Source organism: Lotus japonicus, chromosome 6 (assembly GCF_012489685.1).
Source record: "Lotus japonicus ecotype B-129 chromosome 6, LjGifu_v1.2".
In the NCBI taxonomy this organism is placed as follows: domain Eukaryota; kingdom Viridiplantae; phylum Streptophyta; class Magnoliopsida; order Fabales; family Fabaceae; genus Lotus; species Lotus japonicus.
In genome coordinates this window covers 63,754,473-63,774,311 of record NC_080046.1, presented here as the reverse complement: position 1 = coordinate 63,774,311, position 19,839 = coordinate 63,754,473, and the positions used below count along the sequence as shown (strand labels likewise).

The following is a 19,839-nucleotide window of genomic DNA, read 5'->3' as shown; positions in this document are numbered from 1 at the left end:
TGGTTTAAAATCATTTGGTCCTTGTAAATGTAGCGAGATTCGATTTTCATCTTTAGTCGGGATTTTCTTGACTCTTACCTTTGTGTTTAGGGAAATGTTGGGATTAGGGATCGTCTAAGTGCTTGTCTTAGATTATGCTCATGTGTTTAATGAGTCCTAAATGATATTATAATTTATTGTCTTAATATTTTCTCCATCAGTAATGAACTAATCAACTAACCCAATCACTAAATTTAATCATCAATTCAACTAATGAACTAAGCGAGGTGTGGCTTGAAGGTTGTGACTTCATGGTGGCTCATAGGTGTTACAGCGGTGGAGTGAGAGGTAAAGCTCAATGAATTATCCTACTATACACGCTATAAAATTGCTTGTGACAGTAAAGTCTCTTCTTCAGGGTTAATTAATTGCAACCCCAAGTTAAAATTTCACCAATAATATAATCAAACTCGCATATGTATATTAAGACAACATGAGCTGGTTCATCTACTAAGTTAAGACCAAATTCTTTGCTTGGAATATCTGAATATAGTTTTTTTTTTTAAATGAATATCTGAATTTGATACTTTTTAGTTCTGTTTATGTGAGGATAGACCAAATTTTGTTTTCCAATGAATAAAAAAAGCAAATACTTAGTTTTGGTTTTAACTACTCCAAGTTAAATCGAGAATTTGTAGCGAGTTTTATTAGCCCAAATTGACTATTTTATATTATATTTTTAACATTAATAATATTTGATTGATATGTTTGATGTTAGAGTTATCGTCAACGTCATTACAGGTTTTGAGAAAAAGTTTAATGTACCGATGGTGTAAAGTTTTTTTACACCGTTAATCAATCAGATTTTAAGGATGTGAGAAAATATCTCTTTTTATTTAATTTCATTAATTGACATGACACGTCCGTGAAATCTGATTGGTTGACGGTGTAAAAAAAATTTACACAGTCGGTGCATCAAAATTAAACTCGTTTAAGAATACTAATAAAAAATTAAAATTTAGCATATTAAATTTAACATAAATTGAAGAATATACAATTTTGACATATAGGGTTTAATGCACATTTACTTGACTAAAATATAAACACAAACTAAAATAGTTAAGGAAAAAACGTGAAATATGATTAGCTTTGATTAGATAATTGTTAATTAAGCACAGCTAATGATTGTGATTAACAGCAAAGTGTTCCTAATCTGCAAAGCTAGTCAACAAAAATGAGAAAAAGTCCAATTAATTAAAAATAAAAATAAAATAAAAAAGACAAGACAGAAAAGAAAAGAAAAGAAAGGAGAGCTGGAATCACATGGACTTGTCTTTCTCTTGCTGGGTCCTCTTCCTTCTCCATTTCCTTCACATCTTCTCTTTCTCCATTCTCTTCTTCTTCTTCTTCTTCACCCTTCCTTAGCTTCTTCCTCTTCTTCTTCTCTCTCTCTCTCTCTCGTCCTCCATGGCTGAGGATAAGGTACTTTCCCGGGAAAATCATTTACCTTTTTTTTTTTTTATAGATTTTTGTTGATTTTCTGATTGTTTTTTTGCTGATAAACCTGAGAGAGAGTGAGAGAGATCCATGAATGGAGAGTTGAAATTATGTTGTAAATTTTGCTGTATTTGAAGCTAAACTGATCTGTGATGTGTCAATTTTGTTTCTCTATTCCTTTTTGTTTCCTTTGTTAGCTGTTAAAGGGAAGGGTAGGGTTTGTTATTGGGTGAAGTTTCATTCCCTTGCTATAAATCTGGTATTTGAGCTTACCCAGATGACCGATTAGCTTGTTTTCGTGTTGATCTATGGTTTTCAGTGAAGTTTCATTTCAAGTTTTTTTTGCTTGAGAGAAGTTCTGAGCTGGGTCATATTGAAGATTTGTTTGTTTGTACCACTTGTGCTACAATCAGATCATGGTCCTTATGATTTTGGTTTTGGATTCACAAGGATTTGTTTTGAACTTATGATCTTTTGCTTGTTATTTTGTACTTAGCACCTTGTCTTTAATTTTTTTAGCAGCTGAGTTCCGTCACCAGATTTATGCAATCATCATTATATTGCTTATACCTTGTCTATAATATTCATTATACTTTGTCATAAGTAATAAATATTGCAATTCTTAACAGGAGATGTCTACTTCTGTTATCAATGGGAATGATTCCCTAACTGGTCACATCATATCTACAACAATTGGAGGCAAAAATGGGGAGCCCAAACAGGTATGTTTTGAATTATTTGCCTAGTTGTTCAAAATTCTATTTGATATTTATCCTGGGTAGCAAGTTTGATTTCTTGTACAATGATTCTTGTAGACTATTAGTTACATGGCAGAACGGGTTGTGGGAACTGGATCATTTGGAATTGTTTTCCAGGTATGCTAATACTAGATTCATAGTTGTTGCTGTCTCCGCCAATTTTGCGACATGCTGATTGTTTATCCTCTCAGGCAAAATGCTTGGAATCTGGAGAGGCGGTCGCCATTAAGAAGGTTTTACAAGACCGAAGATATAAGAATCGTGAACTGCAGCTGATGCGTGTGATGGATCATCCAAATGTTGTCTCTCTGAAGCATTGTTTCTTTTCCACTACAAGTACAGATGAACTTTTTCTGAATTTAGTGATGGAATATGTTCCAGAATCCATGTATAGGGTCATCAAGCACTACAGTAATGCTAATCAAAGAATGCCTATCATCTATGTGAAGCTTTATATGTACCAGGTATGCCTCACTTTCTGGTGATTCAAAAACTTCTGATTTATCTTCTCACTCCCTGATAATATTTCTTGGTGGGCATACAGATTTTCAGGGGATTGGCGTATATCCACACTGTTCCTGGAGTTTGCCACAGAGATTTGAAGCCTCAAAATATATTGGTTCGTTTATATATTCTTGCTGAAAGCAGTACTTATACATTATAAGTCAAAATTCTTGTTAAAAGTAGTACTTATTTCTGGATCTGATTTCATTCTGTGCATTCTCCAGGTTGATCCTCTTACACACCAAGTTAAGCTATGTGATTTTGGAAGTGCAAAAATGCTAGTACGTTGACCTCCTCATTTTACTTTAACATGCTTAGTTTTTTCCTGTTTTGTGCTTAACAATGTTTTTAATATTAGCTACATAGTAACTTATCTAGAATGTCAACCAATAATCTACCAATTTCCTCAACGTTTGACAGTGTGGACGAAGAGGGTACAGTTATTATGCTGTGTTTGATAGTAGTTTCATATGCTAGTATCTTGCTCTGCTCAGCTGCAAGCTGTGGATCTGTCTTTTTATTTTTTCTTTTCTTGTGTGTGTATTTTTGCTAAATTGAGTATTTTGAGATGGTTTTGACCTTTTTGTGGAAACCAGTGTATATTGGTTCTTTCTGAGGGTTGTCATGTTCCGCATGCATCTAAATGACTAACTTGTAGCAAAGACTCTTACAGTTTCCATGATCATGGTTCCCCTAATAAATTGATTTCTCTTTTTCCCCAATGGAATGTTTCTTGTAGTAACCTTGGATTTTGTCTGTTCAGGTTAAGGGTGAAGCTAACATATCATACATATGTTCACGTTTCTATCGAGCTCCAGAACTTATATTTGGTGCCACCGAGTATTCTACTTCAATTGATATTTGGTCTGCTGGCTGTGTCCTTGCTGAGCTGCTTTTGGGCCAGGTTTGTGTCATTGTTTTAGTTTCATCATCATGATCATTTACTGCAAAATGATGCAAGTATTCTTTCAATTATTTGCCACAAACATGTCGTCTGACATAATTTAAGCATTTGAACTTTGCAGCCATTATTCCCTGGAGAAAATGCAGTGGACCAGCTCGTGCATATTATAAAGGTGTGATTGGTGTCAGCATTTATCAAATGTTTCTAGATCATGCTTGTAACAAAGTCAGTCATCTATAAATTTGTGTATTTCAGGTCCTTGGAACACCCACTCGGGAGGAAGTACGCTGTATGAATCCTAATTACAATGACTTCAGGTTTCCACAAATTAAAGCACACCCATGGCACAAGGTCTGCAATTTTTATCTCATTTACTGTAGGTTTTTTCAGATGATGAAGATTTTGTAGACTTTCTAACACTTCAAAATTGTATAGATCTTTCACAAAAAGATGCCTCCAGAAGCTATTGATCTTGCTTCCCGGCTTTTGCAATACTCTCCAAGTCTTCGGTGTACTGCGGTGAGTGTGGTTAGCTGGTCTCTCTTTTTCTATCTAAAAACCAGCATAGCAATGTAATAATAACTTTTTTTTTGTTATGCAGCTTGAAGCATGTGCACATCCTTTCTTTGATGAACTCCGAGAACCCAATGCTCGTCTGCCAAATGGTCGTCCACTTCCCCCTCTATTCAACTTCAAACAAGAAGTAAGTACTTAAAACATCTTTGGTGGATAAACTTGGGCTCTAGCGGTAATCTATGTGTGACAAAATTGATACTAAGTACTCACTATTTGGCAAAAGATTGACAAAATTAGAAGTTTGAAAACATTCCATATATACTCATTCCATTTTCTAAGCTTTAGATTTGTCTGGTAGTCTGAATTTCCACTAGCAAGTGATTCTTTCTTTTGACCCGTGTATTCACAAGATACACTCTGGTTTTGTATGTATTTTTTCTTTTGTGTGTCTATTTCATTGAGTCGTATGCTCACAAAGCAATGCACTATGTTATCATTTCCTGATCCGATTAACATCCTAGTTAAACAAAAATGATGGGCAACTATATTGTGACTTTACCTTGACAGATATCCGGAGCATCTCCAGAGCTTGTTAACAAATTGATACCTGACCATGTGAAGCGGCAAATAGGACTACAATTTGTTCATGTGCCAGCATCTTAATGATAAGCAAATGGCATAGCGTAAACTAAAGCAAAAATGGCACCATTATTTTTGTCTAAGTTATCATGTTCTGTGGCATGGCCAGTGAACATGCACACTGAGAATCAGAGTGCTGGATGGCTGCAATTGATCCTTCAGTATATGTGTATACACCTCTTGGTTCGCCCCTTCTGTTGGATCTTTATTTCCCTGGAAAATAGTCTTTCCCTTCCATGTTTAATTGTAAACTACAACGTCATAGTAATAGTATAGTTGACCTGAATTGGTCAGAGAAAACATGCATCTGTGAGGGGGAAAACTAAACCCTTAGCTGGATGGAGGGTCCACACATACAGGATGGGGTCTTGGAGTTTTGATGGTGGGATATGTTGTCGGTTGTTGGGTTTGGTTTCCTCACTCTATGTTAATATATTTGCCGGATTTGCAACTTGTTAAGTTACTTCCCTTTCCAAATGTAATGTGCTATCTGTTTCTCTTTAATGCTGCTTTCTGTTATTCTACCCTTCATTTTATTATAGTTGAATTCTTGAATTTTAGCTTTACTTTGATGCTCGTCATTTAATCTGTTAATCCTTATCTGGTGTCACAATTACATTAAAAAATTGCAAGAGAGGTTACTTATATGTATGGATTAACTTCTTTCGCTAGATGTTATTTATCGACGATTTTCCTCAAAATAGATTCCAAATATAAGATTAAGTGCATGTTTGCTAATCTTTTTTTTAACAATTATTGTTTTTAGAAGAATCAATTAAAGGTGTAGAGGACTTGTCCCGGTCCGTTAATACGTCCTAGCCCATGTGCACTAAACTCACATGTCATTGGATTGCTTCGCGTAAAAGGCAGGTGTGAGTTGATTTGGGTTTAAAAGCTGGTCTGATTAAATATTTAGAGTCGGGTGAAAAAATAACTCTGAGTTCGTTTGGGTTTAAAAGCTGGTGTTATTAAATATTTAGAGTCGGGTGAAAAAATAACTCTGAGTTCGTTTGGGTTTAAAAGCTGGTGTTATTAAATATTTAGAGTCGGGTGAAAAAATAACTCTACGAGTTGGTTTGGGTTTAAAAGCTGGTCTGATTAAATATTTAGAGTCGGGTGAAAAAATAACTCTACTTATCCGACGAACATCTCTACTTACCCATTATCTTCATAACATGACTTTGCATATGCAAAACTGTGCATATTTGATTAGAATTTTCCTAATTTAACATCATACCAAGATTTTTTATTTCATGTGATAAAGCTTCAAGGCTTAAGCAGCTTGATATGTGTCTCCTTTGTAAAATATTGTAGTAGAAATATATCTCATTAACTAGTAGCCTAAAATCTTATCTCATGCAAAATTCAATACAAATTATTTAATAATTGTGTGGTTTCTTTTACAGTAGTTTATAATAATAATAATATGATAGAAAATCCGACTTTTTTACATATGAGAAGTATTCATAATTAATTAATGAGATTTGAAATCGATATTTAATTTGTCTTTCGGGTCAACCCGGGTTTGTTCTTTTGTGGGTCACTTCATTGGGTTTCTTCGGGTTTAGAAATGAGTTCAAGTTCAACACTTAGTAAATATTCAGGACCGAGTGAAAGACAAGCAAATCATCTCATGAATACCCCTAAAATAAATAGTAAAGTGATTCCTAAACATGCTTTTAATCTTACAATTAGAGTTATGCATAGTTGTTGTGATAAGTTTTGTTTCACTTACACTTTAGAGCAAACCTTTTATACCGTTCAAGCGACTCGATAAGCTCCATACTTTAGCTAACTTGAGTGCGAGAATGTTTTTTGCGGATATTTTCTTGTCATGTTTCGTTCAATATGTTCAACACACCACCATACTCTCTCCCTATCATCGTCGTACTTTGATCAAATGTATTTTCTATCTTTTTTTGGAAGAATATCTTCCTATGTACTCTAGATGTCTATACCATTTTAGTGTATAAGAAACAATATTGAAAGTTTGAGCGGGTGTTTAACGATATATTCACACTTCATTTTTTCTTCACTTCATTTTCACATATTTTTATTTATATCTTTCTCCTTTTATCATCTATCATATCTTATACTTTTTCTCTCTTACTTTTTTCTTTTCTTCCTATCTTTCTCCTCCTCCATCACTTTCCACCTCATTTTTAAGGTGTGAAAGAATAATTATTCGTTTATTTTTAGTTGAAAATGGAAAAAATAAAGACACATTTCCTCAATTCATCTCTTTGGTTTACCAATTGAAAAACAAAGACACCATAACATTGTTTATTAATTAATAGAATCTGAGTGGTAATATCGGTATTCCACAGTCAAACCACTTGAAGATGAGTTCCTTGAGCTCCGAGACCAAACTACAAATTTCGCGCCTCGAGTGCCCGTTACAGTACGCACTCTCCCACCTCCCTTAATCATCAGACCTCGGTCAACACCTCCAACACGACATCTACACCGTCCATTTACAATCAAAATTTTCAACTATACATCCAACGGTCCTAATGGACTCAACCAGAACATAACAATCACCACTATCCACACAGAATCATATCAACTACCCTAAACACTGTTGTTAAACCACAGACCATGCGACAATCACTGTCATGTTCCCGAATCTCGAGGTTTCAACTTCACTTCTCCCGAGGCAGCCATTGAGTTGGATTTTCCAAAAGGGTTTGCTTGCTTTTTGTGCTTTTAGCAGCAGAAGTTCAGAACTGAAGATCCCAGCTGAAAAGTTTAGTTTCAAACTTTCTTGTTCCCCACTACCTGGATCAGTTTCTCTGTTTCATGGAGCATGTCAAAGTAGTTGCTTTGCTGGTTTCCTTCTTTCTGTGGAACTGGCTGCCAAAGCTTGTTGTGGGCACTGATAGCCTTCTCTCTCCAAAGGGTGTCAACTATGAAGGTTTGGCATTTACACATTTCTTAGCTTTGTTTCTTTTCAAGTGTTGGTTTGGTGAGAGATTGTGTTTATTGTAACTTGCTTCACTCATTTTGGTGTGGTTCAGTGGCTGCTTTGATGTCCATGAAGAGTAAGATGAATGATGGCTCGCATGTGATGAATGGTTGGGATATTAATTCAGTTGACCCTTGTACTTGGTACATGGTTGGTTGCTCTCCTGAGGGTTATGTGGTTTCCTTGTAAGTGTTTCTCCTCATTCTGAGATTTGATGTGTTTTTAATGCCATTTCTTTTTCAACCTATAAGGATATTGATGTATTTTGCTTGTGTTGGCAGGGAAATGGCTAGTGTGGGTTTAACTGGAACCATTTCCTCAGGAATTGGAAATTTGAGCCACCTCCGAACATTGTGAGTTACAACCGGAGTGGTCCGTACTTAATTTGTTTATTCGAATGTGAAACATTGTTCCTGGAATTGGAACCATCAATGTTATAGGGAGCTTGGGAGACAATGTGATTGACACCTTGTTTAGTGTGTCTCTTGTTAGCAATTTATCATAATGATTGTCCCACTGTTATTGTCCTTTAGACCTTCATTTCTATTAGCTACACCATAATGCAAGGAGAAAAATACAATAGTCACAAATTAAAATAGACCTTCGTTTAAATTTTCTAGCTTTCTTATCACTGAGTTTTCCATTGTATTGTCTTAGGTTATTGCAGAACAATCAGTTATCTGGTCCTATCCCAGCTGAGATAGGAAAACTGCTAGAGCTTCAGACCCTTGACCTTTCTGGTAACCAGCTTGTTGGGGAAATTCCTACTTCTTTGGGGCTTTTGGCTCATCTTAGTTACTTGTGAGTGTGGCTCAACAATGATGATTCTTTATTACCAACTTGGTACATTCAATATCCTTTCTCTAACTGTTTATTTTCTAATTTATTCATGCCAAGTTTTTCAGGCGGCTCAACAAAAATAATCTATCTGGACAGATCCCTCAACTTGTTGCTAATCTCACAGGGCTTTCTTTCTTGTATGCATTCTATCACAGTTTTGTTTATTTATTTATTTTGTCTCTTCAATCCTTAAAATTTTGTTTAATTAACCATACCACATCTTGTAGGGACTTGTCGTTTAATAATCTCAGTGGTCCTGCTCCAAAGATTTTAGCTATAGGTTATAGGTAAGTCTTGTAATGTTATAAGATTTGGCCCTCATATTTACCATGTGAATTCTAATCTTCTTAATGAATAAACGCTTTGGACTGATTGTACGTTCGACGGTTGCTTATAAAGTTAGTGGAATGGTTTATTCAACTGATGCATTTAGCATTACTCCATTAAGCACTTTCATGTTTCAAGGATCTTTAGTAACAATTTCTTGTACAAGAAGGGGAATCTTTAAATTGAATAATAACCTCAACAGTAGCGATGTCAATTTGTGCTTTTCAAGTCTAATACAAGGCGGTTTAATTTTTGGAATCTGAAAATGATGTTTTATCTTTAAATTTTGAATGGAAACTAGGGCAAGCTGGTAGGTTACCACATTTTTTTTTCTATAAGCTGATAGGTTACCACTTATTCATAGAAGTGCAAGGACTAAAATCATCTCTAGGAAATCAGTAGATGGAAATGACTAGAGCCCATTTCTCGGTATCCTGCAAACCTTAGATGTTGTTCAGTGTTTACTAAAAATAAATCTAAAAAATTCAAGTAATTTATGATATTTGAAGCTGAAAACTAATAGAATAGCTATAGACTTTGAGTGTTCCTGGTTATTGCCATTCAGAAATAAGTGGAGGTTTTATTTTGTTCATTATAATTTTTAATTTTGTTGAATGCATCAATCTAGTTTCTTGCATTACTTGACATGTTACCTCTTTGGTCAGTCTTTCAGGAAACAACTTCCTCTGCACATCTTCATCCCACATTTGTAAAGGTGTTTCAAATCCAGTAAATGGTAATAAAGCATCTATTATACATTTCACTTGCATAAATTAAAGCACTAATAAACAGTGGATTGATCTTCAAATGACAATTACAGATGCAGGGTCATCTCAGACAGACAGCCATCATCACCATAGGAAGCTTTCTATTGTTATTGGTTTTAGTTGCACATTCATAATTTCAGTGATGCTGCTTCTCTATTGGTTGCATTGGTACAGATCACGCTTGCTCTATTCATCTTATGGTACTTCCTAAAATAAGCTTCTTTACTTTTTTTCCTCCCCCCAAAACTTGTACATATTCTGACAACATGTACTGCTTGACATTTGAAGTGGAACAAGATTGTGAATTCGATATTGGTCATTTGAAGAGGTTCTCCTTCCGTGAATTGCAAATTGCTACTGGAAATTTCAATCCAAAAAACATTCTAGGACAAGGTGGTTTTGGTGTTGTTTTCAAAGGATGCCTTGCAAATAAAATGTTGGTGGCAGTAAAGAGGCTGAAAGATCCCAATTACACTGGAGAGGTGCAGTTTCAAACAGAGGTTGAGATGATTGGCTTGGCTGTGCATCGGAATCTCTTGCGTCTTTATGGATTTTGTATGACACCAGATGAAAGGTTACTTGTTTATCCATACATGCCCAATGGCAGTGTGGCTGATCGCTTGAGAGGTTCGTTTCATATTATTCAATTCTGTACTTGCCTGTGTAAAGTTTAACCAATATAAATACATGCCATCTTACAGTTGAAATTATGAGAGCTGTGTCTTCAAATCAATACATTTGGTAACTCAATTACTTAGGGATGTCATAAAATAGTGATTTTTCTGTGAGTTTGTCCTTGCAGCCTGTCACCTTAAATTTGCAGCTCATGCTCTATGATAATTATGAATTTTTTTTATCTTGTAATCTATTCAATTAAGAAACTTTTTTTATTCTTCCAAAGTTCATGCAGAATCTTTATTAAATACACATTTCTCTTCTGTATTCTAATGTCAACATAGTATGATGGATTTCTTCTTTTCCCATATTCTTAAGCAGAGCCTTGTCGTGAAAAGCCAGCTTTGGACTGGAACAGGCGAATGCGTGTTGCTCTCGGGGCTGCCCGTGGACTTCTGTATTTGCATGAACAGTGCAATCCGAAAATAATCCACAGGGATGTTAAGGCTGCAAACATTTTGTTGGATGAAAGTTTTGAAGCTGTGGTGGGGGATTTTGGTCTCGCTAAGCTCTTGGATCAAAGGGATTCACATGTAACTACTGCAGTACGGGGTACTGTAGGGCACATTGCCCCTGAGTATCTCTCTACTGGACAGTCTTCTGAAAAAACAGATGTTTTTGGATTTGGCATATTACTTTTGGAGCTCATAACTGGACAAAAGGCACTGGATGCGGGCAATGGTCAGGTCCAAAAGGGAATGCTCCTTGATTGGGTAAGAAGCTTTTCAAATTGTTCAAAAGCTCACATCCTCACCTTTTATATCATATCTGTGTTGTCCCATTAATCTTTACATGATAAATCATCTTCAGACCTTGAGCCCGTTCCCGTATGAGCTTTTTGGAGCTTATCTACTAGAAATTGCTCTGTATAAGCTCCAATAAGTGCTCTTTGGTTTGCTTCCAAACAGGTACCGTATCATGATTAACTAAGATCGCACAGAGGCTAGCTTGCTAAGAATGTCGCTTCATTTCTTTTTACTCTTGGTGTGAACTTCTGAAGTGTTTCTTGTATCTTGCTCCAAATCTAGTTTCATGTAAATCATGGCTTTAGGCTTTTGTATCCTAAAGATTAAATTGATCACAAATTTTGAGTAAACCAGCTGAATTCCTGCAGGTTAGAACCCTATTTGAGGAGAAGCGACTAGAAGTGTTTGTTGATAGGGATCTGAAGGGATGTTTTGATCCAGAAGAGCTAGAAAAAGCAGTGGAGCTGTCTTTACAATGTACTCAGTCACTTCCTAGTTTGAGACCTAAGATGTCAGACGTTTTGAAGATTTTAGAAGGCCTGGTTGGGCTGTCAGCGCGGCCGGAGGAGTCACAAGGGGGAGCAAACCTATATGATGAAAGGACTCGCAGTTTCTCGCAGAATAGCGATGTTCATGAAGAACCTTCCTTCATCATTGAAGCCATTGAGCTTTCTGGACCTCGGTGACAATTAGTGTAGTCTGTTTGATTTTGCTAAAGTCTACATGTACATGAGTTTTGCATTTTATCAATATAGAATATTAGTGGTAGAGCATGATTATGATGTGTTTTTCTTCGTCTAAATGTTTCATAATTTGTGAATTTAACTTGAGTCTGGCATTGTACATAGAAATTCAGGAAAATTTTGATTTATAGATATCCAAGTTTTGAACACTAGGATTAGTTTGTAACTTCATGTGGTTGTTATGATTGTTGGGTATTGCAAGTAGTTTTAGCTTTAGACGGAATCAGAAGGAAAATACGTGTAAAGACCAAGTACATGGATGCATGCCATGGTATGTGAATGTGATTAGTCTTGGAATCATGTAGTCTTCATTGGAACTTAATACCCTATTAAGGCTCTTGAACATGTATGAAATTGCACTCAATTATGGAAATGGAAATATTTTGTTCTTAGTACTATATTTTCTGTGATTTTGGATTCACTGTGCAATCAAACAAGCATTTTGTATATACCCCTACACAAGGCTCACTTGGTGCCCCTTCCCCCTTCGTTCCTTCTCTAGACAGAAGAAAAAAGATAGTAAAAAAAGAAAATCACTTAGCCCACCATGGATACAAGATATATTTTATAAATAATATGTTGAAAGCGCAATCACTTGAATAGAAAGTTGTTTATAATGGAAGATCAATTTCCACACATTGCATATATGATTATAATAAAAGTCATGGATCGACTGTGAATTAGTCAAGGATTATTGGGTACTTATTAGTTATCCATTACAAACTTACAGCTAATTTGATGTGTATCCATATACCACAAATCTCATGGTGTACGACAAAGCCATAAACAATATCAAGTCATTAGTTAAATGGCTTTTTCTTGTATAAATACGTGTCTCATAAGTTGAGGTTAGTGAATATGATCCCATAAATCCTTATCAAAGGAGATAAAATTTGTGAATTTATATGATTAATGCATGCAGCGCAATAATGGATATACACGGCAAATGGGAGTTATGGCTGGAAGCATTAGAGCCAAACCAGCACATCACATGCCATTACCTGCTATTAATTGGTTTGTTTCAAATGAATCTGAAGCCAATTGTTTTAGACCTCACGACATGAATAGCTGGAAACGAATGTGTATTGATAATGGTAAGGCCCTACCAAAACTAGTATAGTAATGGTCGTATTAGTATATTCATAGTAGGCCCCATTTTCTCATTAGTACCAATCAATCTAAGGAATCTATTTTTTATTGTCAAAATCAAAGGAACTAGAGGCTTCAGTCAATCTACAATTCTACAATGAATCAGGTGATTTTCTAGGTAGGGTACTTATAATCAAGAGGAGATAGATAGAATTAGGAAACTCCCCCCAGTCCCCATTTCCTTAATCAAAGGCTTGACATTTGAAGTTTGAATCATTCCTCTCGTAGAAGATTCAATTTTCTTTGTAAATTAAAAAAAGAATAAATCAACTTGTATTGTCCTTACTAGTGATGAGATCAATAAAGTCATACTTCGGATATATCTCTGTACACATGATACATTTGCTTCAACTGCACTTTCTTAGAATCATCCTTGTACCTTTTCAGGTGTTGAAGACTAGCCTTTAATTTGGAAGACTAACTTAACCTTTTCACATGTACTAACTTTTCTAATCAAAATATGAAAAAAGAAGAAGCCAATTTCAAGATTTATAGTCATGAATTTTTGGTTTACAGATTTATAGCTATGAATAAAGATTAAATTGAGTGGGAAATTTTGATCAGCAATCAACATATTGTAGTGGTGTTTGACTATTATAATATGTAAAGTGTCTAAAAAACATTTTTCTAACAACTTAAAATAGCTGCATAAACCATCACAAAATTAGCTGACGTATTTATTTTGTAGGTTTTAAGAACTCCATGTGTATGTGGAGATATGTTGCGAAATGCTTCATTACTGTTTTCCTGACTAAAACATCAAACACGCACACTAAAGAACAAATTCATAACAAACACACAACATGAACAAATCAACAACATATTAAAAAAAGGGGAAAAAAGCAAGAGGGGAAATTAGTGGATAATACTTCATTTCTGACAAACAGCCAAACATATTAGTGGCCAACTAGGACTCCCTAGTCACTAATAAGTTAAATTATGGATGAATCCAAAGATTGTTATCATGTTAGTTACCCTTAAAATAAAATGCTACATTTTGTATGTAAGGCCCATGAAAATTGAAAATCCCTTTCACACCAGCCAGCCATAGGAGCTGAACAAATCACAACAGGCATTAACAGACAAAAAAAAATTAATAATGAATATTCACTCTTTGTGTTTATATATATAAAAAGGATCCAATTATGAAGTCGTTGTAGTCGCTCACTTAATCTCGTAATCAGCTCAATCTTCACTCATGAAAATGAAACATACATTTTATTATTATTCGTTTACCATTCAATATGAGCATATATAATGAGAGGATTAATCATCGATGTGAATAAGTATAAATGCCCCTCGTTTAGAGTCTTGTGTAAAAGGGTTTATGTAAACTGTCCAATAAAGACAAACCGTTTTATCTATTACCCATGTCATCAAATGATTCAATTGCACTCAATCTCTTTGTCTTACTGTTTTCTCCAGTTCCTTTCTTCACCAAACACTGCTTAAATATGCTTATTTGATAATTGATTTGTATACACTCATGTCCCAATCTTTTTCCTATTCATTTCTTAAAAAAATAATTCCTGAAGCAAGCGGCACGGGTTTTACCAGGCATGGATTGGATTGAAAGATGAAACATGCCCAGATACAGCTTGTTTGTGGAATTTAATATTTTGAGGTAAACTCCTCTTGGCGGCTGTTTGTGGGGCTATAGTTTCATAGAAATTAAGGTCAAGTTTACATTATTTCTAGAAAAATTGATGAATTGTCAGCTAATATTATGTCTCAGATAATATCTGGATGTGGGGTCATTCAAAGGTATCTATTTTCCACCTGTTCTTTGATCACATTGTTCAACCTTTGTAATTAAAAATAAGCTTCTTTATTTTTCTTTTTTTCATTTTTGGGTGGGGTTTGTACTTTGTCCTGTGGTTGGCATGTATGTGATGTTGGGAGATTCTTTCCAGGTTTGAAAGTGGAACGAATTGTCAATGGATCTAGCTCAAAGCAAAGGCAGTGATGATGTAGTGGAACTTATTGAGAATTGAGAGAATTGATGAATTGTTATTCAGTAAAGTGAAAAATGAAATTGGTCATTTACATCAATTGCAATCTTGCTTTAAATACACACTCTATTAGTGTTAAAACTACTGCTAACAAACTACTAATAACTAACTGAACTACCTCTAACAAACTAGTAACAAACTAGTAACTAATCTAACTGCCTAACAAACTATTGTTAGTCTGTATTACCCCCCCACAAGCTGGAGCATGGAGATTATACAAGCCCAGCTTGGTTACAAAAGTGGGAAACAAAGATGGGGGCAAAGGTTTGGTAAAAATGTCAGCTAGCTGATGGTGAGTGGAAATAGGCAGGAGATGGATCAAGCCAGCTTGCAACTTGGCACGGACAACATGACAATCCAGTTCTATGTGTTTGGTCCTCTCGTGAAATGTCGGATTGTGAGCAATGTGAAGCGCAGACTGATTGTCACAAAAGAGAGGAACCGGTAATGGAACATTGAGCTTGAGGAACTGGAACAAATAGGAGAGCCACTGGACTTCACACACAGTAGCAGCAAGGGCCCTATACTCTGCCTCAGAGGATGAACGAGAAACAGTGGTTTGTTTCTTCGTGCGCCATGAAATTAGAGAGGTGCCAAGAAATATGGAATATCCAGTGACAGAACGTCGAGTATCGGGGCAACCAGCCCAGTCAGAATCACTATAGGCTTGGAGCTTCAGTGGAGAATCAGCTGAGAAAAAAAGACCTTGACCAGGTGCTCCTTTGACATAACGAAGAACACGAGTTGCAGCTTGCTGATGAACATCAGTTGGAGAAGCAAGAAATTGACTTAATTGCTGAACAGCATAGTTTAAGTCAGGTCTAGTCGTGGTGAGGTAAAGCAACCTTCCAACCAAACGACGATAGCTAGTGGGATCATCAAGAGGAGTACCACTATGCTGAGAAAGATGCAAGGTAGAATCCATTGGAGTGCGAACTGACTTGCAGCCAAGGAGACCTGCATCAGTGAGAAGTTCAAGAGCATACTTGCGTTGAGTAAGACAAATGCCTTTGGTAGATCTAGCCACCTCTAAGCCAAGGAAATATTTGAGGTTGCCTAGATCCTTGATTCGAAATTTACTGTGAAGAAAGGCTTTGACAAGCTGAATTTCTTCATAACAATTGCCAGTAAGTAAGACATCATCCACATATAAGAGCAAGGCAGTAACTGAAGTAGACGTGCGCTTAAGTAGCAAAGTGTGGTCATGTGGACACTGTTCATAGCCCAGAGATGTTAGAGTAGTCACCAATGTTTGGTACCATTGTCTGCTTGCCTGCTTCAACCCGTAAAGGGACTTCTGCAGAAGACAGACCTGATTGGGCTGAGGAGTATTAACACCAGGAGGGAGACGCATGTAGATCTCCTCATCTAAGGAGCCATGAAGAAATGCGTTGTCGACATCAAGCTGATGGAGAAACCAATTTTGAGATGCGGCAAGAGCTAACAGTAGTCGAAGAGTAGTCATCTTCGCAACCGGTGAAAAAGTATCCAGATAATCAAGGCCTGCAACTTGAGTATAGCCTTTGGCTACAAGACGCGCTTTGTAGCGATCAATAGACCCATCTGGCTTGTGTTTGACACGATAAACCCACTTGCAACCAATTGGTTTCTTGGTGGGAGGCAAATCAACAATTATCCAAGTGTTGTTGCGAGCCAAAGCTTCTAACTCCTTATCCATGGCATCACGCCATTCCTTGCACTGTGCAGCTTGTGTATAAGTCTTAGGCTCAACAACTGTAGAAATGTTAGTGGTAAAAGCATAATGGGTGGGAGACAAAGTGTGATAAGACATAACAGAGGATAATGGATGTTTGATACCTGAATAAACCTTTGAGGAAGAATGTGCAGCAGCTATAGAGGGAGGCACGGTTAACTGATAATCATGAAGGTGAGAAGGGACACGACGGGAACGAGTGGAATGTCGTGTAACAGGCTGGGGAGTAGGCAAAACTTCAGGGGTGGGGTGTACTGAATCAATGTTTGGTCCTGTGGGTAAAGAAGTGTAATCAAGGGCCTCAGCCCCTAGAAAACTAGGCAAGGAAGGACTAGTATGGGCACAAGCATCAAGATTATGATCCAAAGTTTGGAAAGGGAAGTCTGTTTCATGAAATATCACATGTCTAGAGAGTAAGACTTCTCGTGATTTCATGTCAAAAAGCAAATAACCTTTTGTACCTTGTCTATAGCCTATGAACACACACCTACGAGCTCTAGGATCTAACTTTGTCCTATTTCTGGAAAGTGTAGATGCATAGCACAATGAACCAAAAGTTTTGAGAAAGCTAAAATCAGGAAGTTTGTGATACAAAAGTTCATAAGGTGTTTTGTTACCTAATGAAGGAACAGGTAACCTATTAATGAGGAAAGTAGCATGAGCTACTGCATGAGACCAAAAAACTTTGGGTAAATTGGCTTGGAAAAGCAAGGATCGAGTAACATTCAATAAGTGTTGGTGCTTTCTCTCAACAACTGAGTTTTGTTGAGGAGTTTCTACACACACCCGTTGATGTATAATTCCTTTTGAGGAGTAAAATTGTGTTAAGAAAAATTCAGGTCCATTGTCTGATCTAACTACCTTAACTTGACCCTGAAACTGAGTTTCAACCATGGCACAAAAGGAAGGAATTAATTCCTTGACCTCTGACTTAGCTTGTAACAGAAACAGCCAAGTAAATTTTGAATAATCATCAACAATAGTTAAGAAAAAACGATGACCATGCATTGAAGAAACAGAACAAGGACCCCAAATGTCAATATGAATCAAATCAAAAGCTTTATTAGATCTGCTTTCACTATCAGGAAAGGACAATTTCCTCTGTTTGGCTATATGACAAGTCTCACAAACAAGATCTTTATTGCAAACAATATATGGAAAATCTTTACCTAAGAGTCTAAGCCTATCTAGAGAAGGATGGCCTAGACGAAAATGCCACAAACTTGAGGATTGTACTGTTGTGGCAGCAGAAAAACAAGTTGACAATCGAGGTGATGAAGTCAAATGAGGCGTAGCCAGTGTTGGAGTAGCAAGATAGTAGAGTCCTTCAACCTCTTTAGCTGCACCAATCATCCTCCAGGCTTTGGTATCCTGTATCAAACACAATTTAGGAAGGAAAATTAGTCTGCAAGCTAGTGTGTTAACAAGCTTGGTCACTGAGATCAAATTGAAATGGAATTCTGGAAGATAAAGAACATCAACCAGGTAAAAGCTATCTGTGAACATAACAGTGCCAGAAAAATGTGCAGTAAGTGATGAACCATTAGGAAGATTCACAAGAATAGGCTTTATGCGTTTATATGACACAAAAACTGATAAAGTGCAAGAAATGTGGTCTGTGGCTCCTGTATCAATGATCCATTGGAGAGGTTTGAGTTTACCATTCTTGGTAGGGACAGTCACAGTATTGTGTTGAGCAACAACAGAAGTCTTGGTAGTTGGAGCAAAATTGACTTTGGCAGTGCGTTGATGCTCCTGATCTTGTGAAGGTAAGAGAGAAATCAAACTGTTGTATTGAGCTTCAGTAAGGCTAAACCTGGTGTGATCTCCATGAGTGGAACCAGCATCATCATCCTCTGTGCTTGCTCCTGAATCAGCACCCATAGCCAGATTTGCATGCTTCTGATGCCCCTGAGAATTAGCAGTCTTGGATTTGAAGCTTTGGGGATAACCGTGCTTCTTGTAGCACACATCAACAGTGTGTCCAGTTTTGCCACAATAAGAACAAATCCTACGAGCTTGATTATGGTATCCACTGTTGGAGTTTCCATGAGAACCGCGATTGCCACCAGCACCAGAAGTGCTTCCAGAATGATAAGCACCAGAAGTGCTTCCAGAGTGAAAATTTGAGGATTTACCTCCACTGTGATGCGAGCGCTGAGAATCTGATGCTCCACTCGCATTCGCCATTAAAGCCTTTGGAACATGCTCAACTGCAAATTGCCGTTCTTGCTGAGCAGCCAATTGAAAAACACGATTTATGCTAGGAAGAGGATCCATAAGCATAATCTGTGACCTAACGCCTGAGAATTGCTCACTGAGACCTCGAAGAAAACGAATCACATGATCTGAATTTCGTTCTTCCTTGATCTTGACCAGAGCTTCACAGGTACAAGAAGGTAGTGGTTTGAGTACCTCCAATTCATCAATCAGGATCTTCATCGCCGTGAAATACTTTGTTACGGAAAGATCGCCTTGCTTCAAGCTGTAAATCTCTTCTTGAAGCTCAGAAATTCGGAAAAGATCCGCTTGTGAGAAGCGTTCCTTCAACTCTTTCCAAACATCGATCGCCTTTTCACGCCACAGGATCGATTGCGCGATTTCAACGTTCATGGAACGGATCATCCAGCCAAGAACCATCGTATTGCATCGTTGCCAGAAAGGATGAATCGCATGATCCTCTGCAGGTTCAGGCAGCGATCCATCCACCAAACCGAGTTTGTTCTTCGTCAACAAACTCATCCTCATCGATCTGGACCAACTGTGATAATTGCTCTCAGATAACGGAGGTGAAACGAGAATCATCGATGGATTCTCGTTGGGATGCACGTAGAGTGGACAAGAAGTGACCAAGACATCTTCAACTGTGTAAGGATAAGGAGTTGCCATGGCTGCCATAGCCAGATCTGGTTGCGAGAACGAAGAAGCTTCAAGAAACGCTCAGGGGAATCTCGAGGTTGAAGAAGCTTCGCGAACCAGAATAGGAAAAGGAAAAATCAGAGTGCACAACAGAGCTCTCTCTAAGAGAGCTCTGATACCATATTGAGAATTGAGAGAATTGATGAATTGTTATTCAGTAAAGTGAAAAATGAAATTGGTCATTT

The 19,839-nt window shown here is 36.9% G+C and overlaps 2 protein-coding genes across 4 annotated transcripts; both read left to right on the top strand.

Annotated features, from left to right (window-relative positions):
- Nucleotides 1-1,281: 1,281 nt before the first annotated feature.
- On the top strand, nt 1,282-5,301 carry LOC130724604 (shaggy-related protein kinase eta). Its single transcript, XM_057575877.1, has 12 exons — nt 1,282-1,461; nt 2,106-2,198; nt 2,292-2,351; nt 2,426-2,698; nt 2,779-2,853; nt 2,963-3,019; nt 3,502-3,642; nt 3,764-3,814; nt 3,898-3,993; nt 4,078-4,161; nt 4,244-4,345; nt 4,726-5,301. The coding sequence occupies exons 1-12, from the start codon at nt 1,447-1,449 to the stop codon at nt 4,819-4,821; spliced, it is 1,143 nt and encodes a 380-aa protein (XP_057431860.1). The 5' UTR covers nt 1,282-1,446; the 3' UTR covers nt 4,822-5,301.
- A 2,069-nt stretch (nt 5,302-7,370) lies between these two features.
- LOC130724600 (probable LRR receptor-like serine/threonine-protein kinase At5g45780) lies at nt 7,371-12,233 on the top strand. Of its 3 annotated transcripts, XM_057575870.1 has the most exons (12): nt 7,371-7,711; nt 7,815-7,947; nt 8,044-8,115; nt 8,420-8,563; nt 8,668-8,739; nt 8,830-8,889; nt 9,595-9,665; nt 9,750-9,896; nt 9,985-10,323; nt 10,693-11,084; nt 11,182-11,279; nt 11,486-11,621. In XM_057575870.1, the coding sequence occupies exons 1-11, from the start codon at nt 7,597-7,599 to the stop codon at nt 11,251-11,253; spliced, it is 1,617 nt and encodes a 538-aa protein (XP_057431853.1). In that variant the 5' UTR covers nt 7,371-7,596; the 3' UTR covers nt 11,254-11,279; nt 11,486-11,621. The 3 variants fall into 3 exon arrangements, with proteins under 3 accessions (XP_057431853.1, XP_057431852.1, XP_057431851.1); XM_057575869.1 differs by having other exon boundaries at nt 11,182-11,626; XM_057575868.1 differs by lacking the exon at nt 11,182-11,279 and having other exon boundaries at nt 7,392-7,711; nt 11,486-12,233.
- The last annotated feature ends 7,606 nt before the right edge of the window (nt 12,234-19,839 follow it).

What these genes read in the sequence shown, in the direction of transcription:
- LOC130724604 (XM_057575877.1), top strand. An exon ending in AAAATGGGGAGCCCAAACAG is followed by an intron (nt 2,199 to 2,291) that starts GTATGTTTTGAA and finishes TGATTCTTGTAG; the next exon opens with ACTATTAGTTACATGGCAGA. An exon ending in TTGGAAGTGCAAAAATGCTA is followed by an intron (nt 3,020 to 3,501) that starts GTACGTTGACCT and finishes TTGTCTGTTCAG; the next exon opens with GTTAAGGGTGAAGCTAACAT.
- LOC130724600 (XM_057575868.1), top strand. Translation starts at nt 7,597, where the DNA reads ATGGAGCATGTCAAAGTAGTTGCTTTGCTGGTTTCCTTCTTTCTGTGG. An exon ending in TGTGGCTGATCGCTTGAGAG is followed by an intron (nt 10,324 to 10,692) that starts GTTCGTTTCATA and finishes ATTCTTAAGCAG; the next exon opens with AGCCTTGTCGTGAAAAGCCA. An exon ending in AGGGAATGCTCCTTGATTGG is followed by an intron (nt 11,085 to 11,485) that starts GTAAGAAGCTTT and finishes GAATTCCTGCAG; the next exon opens with GTTAGAACCCTATTTGAGGA.